Source organism: Zeus faber (genome assembly GCF_960531495.2).
Source record: "Zeus faber genome assembly, chromosome: 3".
Classification (NCBI taxonomy): Eukaryota; Metazoa; Chordata; class Actinopteri; order Zeiformes; family Zeidae; genus Zeus; species Zeus faber.
In genome coordinates this window covers 17734619-17744470 of record NC_137190.1, presented here as the reverse complement: position 1 = coordinate 17744470, position 9852 = coordinate 17734619, and the positions used below count along the sequence as shown (strand labels likewise).

The following is a 9852-nucleotide window of genomic DNA, read 5'->3' as shown; positions in this document are numbered from 1 at the left end:
CCTCCTCCTTCCCCTCCTCCCCCTCCTCCCCTCCCGCTCATCGTTTTTCCACCTCTTTTCACTCATTCTTCACCCTTGACTCCATTTTCTCATCTCGTCACTTCTCTTTGCTCCTCTTCTCTCCTCTTTTCTCACTTTCTCCTTCCATATTTCCTCTTTCGCAGGCTCTTGCTGCTTCCTGGTCATGGATGGATCCCGAGCGCAATGATCTCGACCTTATCAGCCTGAGGAGTAAATTGTAAATGACTCTTGTAAAATGACTCTTCCTCCACCTCTGCTATGATCTGCCTCCATCTCTGCTGCAGTAGCCCTGTACCTGCAGCTGTATTACAGGCTGCGTTACATCAGGGCTCTGGATACGACAAGAACTTTTACTTTTAATATTTTAGCGAAATTTAAGAGCAATTACTTATATTCTTTTTCAACAATGTGCTAGTTACTAGAGTCATTTTGCGTCAGTGTGTTAGTATTTTTACTTAAAGTAAAAATTCAGAGTACTTCTTCCACATTGTTTGTTTCCTGCATCACCATAGTGAAAAACTGTTCCTTATATCCAGCTTCACATGTTCAGCCCCTCTCTCGCTCCCTCTCTCTCACACTCTCTCTCTATCTCTCGCTTCCTCCCTCCCTCTCTCTCTCTCTCTCTTCCTCCCTCTCTCTCACCTTCTCTCTCTCTCTCTCGCCCTTTCTCTCTCTCCTTCCCTCTCTCTCTCTCTCTCTCTCTCTCTCTCTCTATCTCTCTCTCTCTGTAACATAATAGCCTGGTTGTGGCCAGACTTGTCATATTGTTGGGTATTAAGTAAGAGCAGGATCTGCGCTGGTTGCGTCTTCCATTGTTGGATCCTGATTGATTCAGGACAGTTCTGTGGTTTCTTGGCCGCTCATTCCCATGGCCTTTTTCTTCTGCTGTTCCGCCACTCGGCGCTGACAGGGATCCTTGGGACGGCTCCACCGCTGTCACAAACACTGGAATTCACCAAGACGGGGCCGACCTTTAACCCTGGATGGGTAAAATAATCACTAAGTCACTGTCTCAAAAATCTGTGGATGCTTATGTGTAAGAAATGTATTTGTTGCACACACACGCGCATACACACACACACACACACACGCACACACCAATTTATTTCATTGATGAGGGCCACATACTCCCCCTCCCCTCGCTCTCTCTCTCTCTCTCTCTCTCTCTCTGTCTCTCTCTCTCTGTCTCTGTCTGAAGTCCCCAAAGTGATTGGCATCGTGATCGGTGCCCGAGATTAACTGGACGGGGTGATGCAGATGGAGGAATGGATGGCAGTGTGCCGAGAAAAAGAGGGGGACTAGGGGTGGGAAAGGGTGTATGGAAAGGCAAGAGACACAGACAACACAAAAACAGAGTTCCAGCTCCCACATGGGAAACCAAAGTCTTCCTTAAATATTAAAATAATGCTTTATGCAATGTGTAACACTCTCACATGTGAAGATACACACACACCTACTGGAGCTATTAGGAAATGAAAAGTTGAAATGCGCATGTTTTGGCTTCGAATTTACTACCTGAAATATACATTCAAACACACAGACATATACTTCCTTGTACCCAAGTAAATCAAATATTAAACAAAAGAAACCTTTGTTTGTTTCTTCTTTTACAGTGAAGCCTGCAGTGCAGAGCTCCTGGATTAGTAGTGAAGTACCTGTTTATCCCAAAACAGCCAGAAACCGGATCAGTGTGTCGAACAGGTAAAGGCTCTGAACACACGCATGCGCGCACACCCACACACACACACACACACACAAACACACACGTGCACGCACACGCACGCACGCGCGCGCACACATACACACACACACACACACACACACCAGGAAACAGGCCAAACAGAGGAGTTCAACCGCAGGTCATGGTGATGACTCCCAGTGTGTGTGTGTGTGCGTGTGCGTGTGCGTGTGCGTGTGCGTGCTCAGGTTGGAAGCTGTAACCATACCATTCGACTGAATTTGACTGAACACACTGAAAGGAAGTCAGTGAGGAACTCTGGGGGAGTTTGTTCACTGGAGGAGCAGCTGAGACCAAAGCAGGAATAAGGCTCTGTTCACTGACTCATTCCACATGGGTGCCTGCGGTTTGAGCCCGGCATGGCCACGCTGTGTGTGTGTGTGTGTGTGTGTGCCTGTGTGTGTGTCTGTGTGTGCGCATGTGTGTATTTGCGTGTGTATGTGAGAGAGAGAGAGAGAGAGAGGGAGAAAGAGAGCGCGCGAGAGAGAGAGAGAGAGAGAGAGAGAGAGAGAGAGAGAGAGAGAGCAAGAGAGAGCGACCCCTTATGTTTCCCTGTCATCACTCAGCAGCTTGGACATGACCGTGGAGCACTAGGGGTGTTGGAAACAGGATGCTGAATGGCCTCGTTTCATAAGGAAAAATAATGAATAAAACTTACGGATAGGATAAGATAGTATATAATTTATTCAATGTTAAATTCTGGCATCACAGTAGCTCAGTGAGAAATGTGATGTGAGGATACAGTCTCTAGGGATACAGGCACACATGCATATACAAGGTAGAATTTTTCCGCAGATACAAAAACAGAATGCAAATATAAAATATGTGAGAATTTGAATGCGAATGAGGCATAAAATGTTACAAATAGCACCTCGCGGTCATTGAGTCCGTCCAAACTGAGTGGACTCCTCTCGTGACAATGGTGCACCGGAAAACAACACAACTGTGCACACGGCAACGAAATCAATTTGGCTTGACCCTGGACTCACCCCTAACCCTACGGGAGAGTGGTTCCAGGGCGATGTGGTCAGTTCAGCGTGTGTCACATCGCTCGAGTCCTGGTTCACCTCCTTGCCGTGTGCGTGATGGTGCCTTCCCTCTGTTTTCACCTCTCCGTCCTCCCGGCTTCCTCTCCTCACCGTCAGGCTGGCAAGACCGCCGCGCCACTGGGGACTGGAAGGGCTATTGTTTTCATTTCCCTTCCATTAACCACAGCCCCGGGAGAGAGAGAGGAGATAGAGTGAGAGCGAGAGGGAGAGAGAGAGAGAGAGAGAGAGAGAGAGAGAGGTGGAAGAGTCTTTTCCTTCGAGACAGTGGGTATGTCATAAAAGCTGCTGTCCACACAGCAAACTTGGCAGTGTGGACCGACCAAAGCTCTGTAAAGCCCACCTCTGCCATCTTACACACACACGCACGCACACACACACACACACACACACAATGCATACAAATCCTTATAAAATGCTAATTCTCAAGTTAAATCAAGTTATGTTCCTTTGTTTTATTGCACTAGCTACAAGCCACACACAGGGAGGCCTGCTTTTACAATGGTTATTTTTGTGTAAATGAATTAAAGTTCCATTTGAGTGGCGCCCCTTGTATATGCCAACACATTCTTCAGAGTGAGAGCTGAGCTGGCCGGGCTTCAGCACTCCCCACTCGCAGACTGTTAATGCTCCGTCGTTACAATACCTCCGCTGGAAGAGAAAGAAGGAGGGAGAGAGAGAGAGAGAGAGAGGGAGAGAGAGAGAGAGAGAGAGAGGGCGGTGGGGGGGTCGAGAGAGGAAGCATGAGAGAATGAGATCTACAGTAACACGCTGGTTTTACCAGACACCCCGATCGTCATGAGGAGAGGAATGCGATTCCTACATTATTCCCCCTTCGAAAAAAAAACCCGGTCCCTGCGTTTTTCAGGCCAAGACAGCCAGCCATGTCGGTCTGCCGCCCCCGTGTGGCCCGGAGCAGCTGCTGCACCCGTGCGTTCCTCACGCGCGCACCTTCTGTTGTTGTTGCTTCCATAGTGACCGTCCTCCGGTGACCAGGTGCAGTTGGAGCCAACACCGGAGTCGGGGTGGGGAGAAGAAAGGGAACCCGGCAGAGCGAACATGAATAGCCTCTTCTCCAGGTAACCTTCATCGTTACGTTCACAACTATGGATGCATGAGTTATGGGCAAATAATACACTTGGGTGCGATCGAAATTTGATTCTTTGAAAAGATTTTTATAAAGCGTGTTTGGAAAGGCTAGTTTCACACCGACAGCGCTTAAGACATCGTACACCAGCGAAAGTGCAATTTATTTGTGTCTCGAACGTGTGAGAGCAGGGATGCGCAGGTGAAGAGCATGGAGCAGACGGTGGACCACGCCGACAAGTACCTGGGCCGGTTCTGCTCGCTCCTGGCCTCCTACACGAGGAAGACGGCCAAGCTGAGGGACAGAGCGGACCTGCTGGTCACCCAGCTCTTTGATTTCTCCAACACGGAAGACAGGGAGCTCCAGATCGGCTTCAAAAACCTGGCCGAAGACCTGGCCATGGTGCAGGACTACCGGCAGGCTCAGGTGGAGCAGATGGGAACTGGGGGACGGGCGGGGGGAAGCGAGGGGGGAATATGCAGGGAATCCTCCCTTTGGGTTTTTTCAGTGTTTTTTCCAAGTCTTTTTGCCTTAAATAGCATTGTTCACTTCTCACAGATCAGCTTGCCAACGCCATCATCTTTGTTCCTTACAGGTGGAGAGGCTGGAAACAAAAGTGGTGACTCCTCTCAAAGCCTACGGCGACATGGTGAAGAATAAAAGGGTGAGAGAGGAAAAAAAAAAAAAAAAAAGCTTGTTGGAGCGACACCACAGAGATCCCTCGACTCCGCTCAATTAGGGAACAGAGACGGTGCAGGAGTCAGTAGTCGATGCAACGCATGCGCGGCTTTACCTCGAGACGTCTGAAGCGGTATATGTGCTCCTGTTCTCCCCCGGTGTTCAGGACGAGCTGAAGAAGTTCAACACCGACCGCACCAGGGAGCTGAATCAGCTGCAGAAGCTGGAGAAGATCCGCCTGAAGAACCCGGCGGATCGGCAGAGCATCGTATCCTTCCTCTACCTGCCGTCCGAGCCCTCTCGATAAATCCGTGCGCAACCACCTGTCGCATGGAGGCTCTGTGCATTTCCTCATGGTACACCAAATATCACACCTGATGACAGGGATAATATTATATTAATTGTGATATTAAAGTAGTAATCTGTGAGAGAAAAAAAAAACAATTGGCAATCGATCCACCACACAGACGATCTGAAGGGTTGGCACTTTAAAAAATGGAATCGTATTCAAATTAAAAATTTTGTGTTATTACTTTGATAAGGGATTTGATTTAAAGGATGAAGGATATGACACAGAACATTTAGGTACACACACAGTTCATCATAAATGAGTGAAGCAATTCAAAAAATGCTCCTTTTTATTCCTCAACAAAGCCCTTCAGTCACAGGTAAAACGTTCACGAAATCGTAATTTTGATTTGTTTAAATCCTCAAAGTGCTGGTCCCTCAGCGGTCCGGACAGTGAGGACCACAAGGTAAAGCTCTCTGGATGATGTGGCTCATCACAGGCGGAGATCAACGCCCAGAAAGCCTCCAACAGCGCCCAGAGGAGCACCAGGCAGATGGAGGAGGCCATCGGTGACTTCCAGAGGCAGAAGCTGGAGGACCTCAAGGCAAGCCTCCAAACACAAGCAAGCACACACACACACACACACACACACACACACACACACACACACACACACACACACACACACACACACACACACACACACACACACTCCCTGTCAATCCAAAGAGCAGAGATGCACTACACCGTAACATTACCTGGATAAAAAACTTTATTTGGGTCTTACAATCCAGCCTGACAGTGCTAGAAAAGCTAAGAACCGTCGTCACATCTGTGGATCTTAAATCCACTCTTTACACTTTATTTTGGGCTCCCAGCTACCCAGGTTAAAAACCAAGACACACAAACCTTTCGCTGTTTACTGGGACATTGATTCTTTGAACGGTCATAACCAGAGACCAGGGTATTTGCGCTCTCTGTGCACTGGCTCCAGAACTTGCTGCCTTCTGGTATTTTTCTTAAATCAAAGTAAACTGAACGGACTTAAAGCTCGTGGAGATATACAAAGCAGATATGAAAATCACACAGACGTTTGGCCTCTTGGCAGAGGATTTTCACAGACTTCATCACAGTGGAGATGCTCTTCCACGCCAAAGCCCTGGAGGTCTACGCGCACACGTTTGAAAATCTGGAGACCATGGACATCTACAAGGATCTGGAGGTGCAGCATACGTGATGCATATATATATATATATATATATATATATATATATATATATATATATATATATATATATATATATATATATATATACACACGCACACACACACACACACACACACACACACACACACACAATGTGCCTGGTTATTGTTTTGATTGTTGATTCATTCAAAAAATATTCATAGATTTCAGATGTTCAGTTTCCCAAATGTATGAACCGTAACCATAATGCTGGATTAATTATATCAATAACCAGGGTTTTTCTTGTCTCAGAAAGGGCCTTTGGTGGTACTTGGCGCTCGCCGTTACGAACCAGGGTCCTCTCCAATTTTGGTTCCTAATGGTTTTTTAACGTAGGCTTTGGTTGTTAAGTACCGGTAGGGTCTGGTACTCATTCTACCCCCAAACTGCTTTTTTAAGTAGTTTGGGTCCTCAATAAGGACTCTCACGTTCTGGGCTCTGGTCCATGATTAGTAGCCACAGTGTCATCTGCTGCTGAAACAACACATTGCAGCCAAGAATCCAAATGAACTGTAAAAACGCATTTAGATGATGTTTTTTTTCACCGCTATTATTGGCAGTTTCGGAATTCAGGAAGAATAGAGAGAAATCATTTTCTCAACAGGAAAAAAAAACAATATTATGATGCTCTCTCTCCTCTCTCTCTCTCTCTCTCTCTCTCTCTCTCTCTCTCTCTCTCTCTCTCTCTCTCCCACCAGCTGTTTAACGGAAGGATCCGGATGTCTGACCCGCTGCCGGGGCCTCTGGAGACCATGCTGGCCAGCCACTCCACGGGCTCCATGAGCCCCACTGCCAGCCCCACCAGGGAGTCCACAATGGGCCAGAGCCTCAGCTCCTCAGCCCTGGCCTCCTCCAGGAACCAGAATTTCACCTCAACCCACAACTCGCTGGCCTCCCTGAGGGGCCGAAGCTTCAGCTCCACTCTGGCGTCCGGCCGAGAGCACGGCCACCGGCTCCAGCAGCACCAGAGCCCCGCGGCGCCGCGGCGGGTGAGCGCGGAATCGCATGTGAACGTAGGAATAATAACGAGGAAAAGTCCTTCACGCGCAGGTTTGTCGTTTACCCGTCACTGACCTTGACACCACTGTTCCATCGGCAGGCTCGTACCGCCCTCCAACACCAGAAGAGAATAGAGGAGGAAGAGGAGGACGAAGAAGAGGAAGACAAGGACGATGATGAAGAAGAGACATACGAGTCAGAGATGGAGGAGGATCAGCACGCCAGCAGGCAGTCGTACGCGGCTCAGTACGTCCAGAGGAGAAGACTGCAGTACTGATCTCATGCCTTCCAAACACGAACCAAATGCACCGCAAATGCTGTTGTCGCCCTCTGCAGATCTTTGAGATAAATAAAGTTTATTGTTTGTGCCTCTGTGTAAAAGATGCAAAGCAAATCTCAACCGAAATCAAAACCTCCGTCACCATCACTACGGTTATACTACGGCATGTTGTGGGATTTAAGGAGTGCACCTACGTAGTGGTTCTGTGAAATGTTATTCTGAAACAATGAAAGCAATTTGTCGTTCTGTCGAAATTGCTCCATCTGTACCTCGTGAATAGAAAATAAAACGCCATTTTTGTAGCCACACAGAAATAAAAAAGAATGAAACACAATATGCTATTTGCAATAGGCTTCGTGAAAGATCTCGTCGTCATCCCATTCCCGCTGAGATGGGAATGGAATGACGAGCCCGAGGCGTTCTGTATGGAACGTATAGAACACTATTCTTTAAATTCGTCAAGTGTTATGATTCTTCATCATTTCGTTTTGTTTTTCAGTACCTCCCTTATGAAGCCCGACACAATGGGAACGCTGAGAAGCAGCGAGAGGAGAACGGACGTTACACCTTAGGTTCCCGTGTGGAGAAAGAAAATATTCGATTCTATTCCTGACTATGTTTTCCATTAAGCACACATCATGTTTATGTGTTTCCATCCTCTCCCAAGCACATTTGCTCGCACGCACGCATGCACGCACACACACACATTAATGGAAAGCTGTACTGCAGGCTGAACATGACATATTGCTTTCTGTTACATTTCACCCAGGTTTCAGTCCATTGAATGTGCATGAGGGTCATTATAGGTTCCAAACTTTTTTTGGAAGCATCTGGTGAAATTCCCTGATTGGATGTTTGTGTCGTCTCAAAATGTGATCTATTGTAGAATGGCAGCGTTTGACAGGTAAACACTGGAATTCCTGAGGAACAGCACCGTATCAGTGGAGAGGTAGAAAACAGTCCACATTATCTGACTCCCCCGTCAAACCTGCTCTCAGAAGTTCTCTGGCAGCCAACCCCGACTTCCTGTCATAAAATAGGAACGGCTGAGTCAAGATTCTTTATTTTGTTTTTCCCTTCTCACCTTCCCGTGACTGTGCTGTCGTATCAGACGGAAGAGAGACGGTGAGGACGGCAACAGGAAAGGAACACAAACCCGCCCCCCCCCCCCATCGGCTCCACCAAGGTGGTTCCTGTGAGAGGTAATCGTTGGCCTGGACGTCTATTGACCTGACACAAGAGGACGGGTCTGGAGTCGGTTTCCATAGCAACAGTGGCATGTTTTTGCAAACACAGAGAGAGAGAGAGAGGGAGGGAGGGGGGGAGAGAGAGGGAGAGAGAGAGAGAGTGGGAGGGGGAGAGAGAGGGAGAGAGAGCGAGGGGGAGAGAGATAGTGAGAAAGAGGGAGAGAGAGGGAGAGGGGAGAGAGAGAGGGAGAGGGAGAAAGCGAGAGAGGAAGGGGAGAGAGATAGAGAGAGAGGGAGGGGAGAGAGAGAGAGCGAGAGGGAGAAAGAGATGGGAGAGTGGGGAAAGAGAGAGAGAGCGAGAGAGATGGGGTGGGAGGGGGAGAGAGAGGGAGGGGGAGAGAGAGAGAGCGGGAGGGAGAGAGAGAGAGTGAGGGGGAGAGGGATAGTGAGAGAGAGGGAGAGAGAGGGAGAGTGGGAGGGGGAGAGAGGGGGGGTGAGAGAGAGAGAGTGGGAGGGAGAGAGAGAGAGCGAGGGGGAGAGAGAGTGAGAAGAGGGAGAGAGAGGGAGAGGGGAGAGAGAGAGAGAGGGAGAGGGAGAAAGCGAGAGAGGAAGGGGAGAGAGATAGAGAGAGAGGGAGGGGAGAGAGAGAGAGCGAGAGGGAGAAAGAGATGGGGGAGTGGGGAAAGAGAGAGAGAGCGAGAGAGATAGGGTGGGAGGGGAGAGAGAGGGAGGGGGGGAGAGAGAGAGAGAGCGGGAGGGAGAGCGAGAGAGTGAGGGAGAGAGGGAGAGAGAGGGAGAGGGAGAGAGTGAGGGGAGAGAGGGGGGCAGAGAGAGGGGGGGGGAGAGAGGGCGAGCGAGAGAGGAAGGGGAGAGAGATAGAGAGAGAGAGAGAGAGAGAGAGAGAGAGAGAGGGAGGGGAGAGAGGGGGGCAGAGAGAGAGGGGGGGAGAGAGAGCGAGCGAGAGAGGAAGGGGAGAGAGATAGAGAGAGAGAGAGATATAGAGAGAGAGAGAGAGAGAGAGAGGGAGGGGAGAGAGGGGAGAGAGGGGGGCAGAGAGAGAGGGGGGGAGAGAGAGCGAGCGAGAGAGGAAGGGGAGAGAGATAGAGAGAGAGAGAGATATAGAGAGAGAGAGAGAGAGAGAGGGAGGGGAGAGAGGGAGAGAGAGATGGGGGGAGTGGGGAGAGAGAGAGAGAGAGGGAGAGGGAGGGGGAGAGAGAGAGGTGAAAGGAGAGAAGGAGAGGCCTTTCCAAACAGATGGAGGCAGTGATGCTGCGTCTGATG

At 49.2% G+C, this 9852-nt stretch overlaps 1 protein-coding gene across 1 annotated transcript; it reads left to right on the top strand.

The window, feature by feature from the left end:
* Positions 1 to 3864: 3864 nt before the first annotated feature.
* Positions 3865 to 7383, top strand: LOC307227811 (CBY1-interacting BAR domain-containing protein 2-like; the record flags this gene model as incomplete). The annotated part of the gene is made up of 8 exons (XM_079997249.1): positions 3865 to 3884; positions 4084 to 4318; positions 4488 to 4556; positions 4737 to 4838; positions 5359 to 5463; positions 5968 to 6081; positions 6804 to 7094; positions 7205 to 7383. The coding sequence occupies 8 exons, from the start codon at positions 3865 to 3867 to the stop codon at positions 7379 to 7381; spliced, it is 1113 nt and encodes a 370-aa protein (XP_079853375.1). The 3' UTR covers positions 7382 to 7383.
* Between the last annotated feature and the right edge of the window lie 2469 nt (positions 7384 to 9852).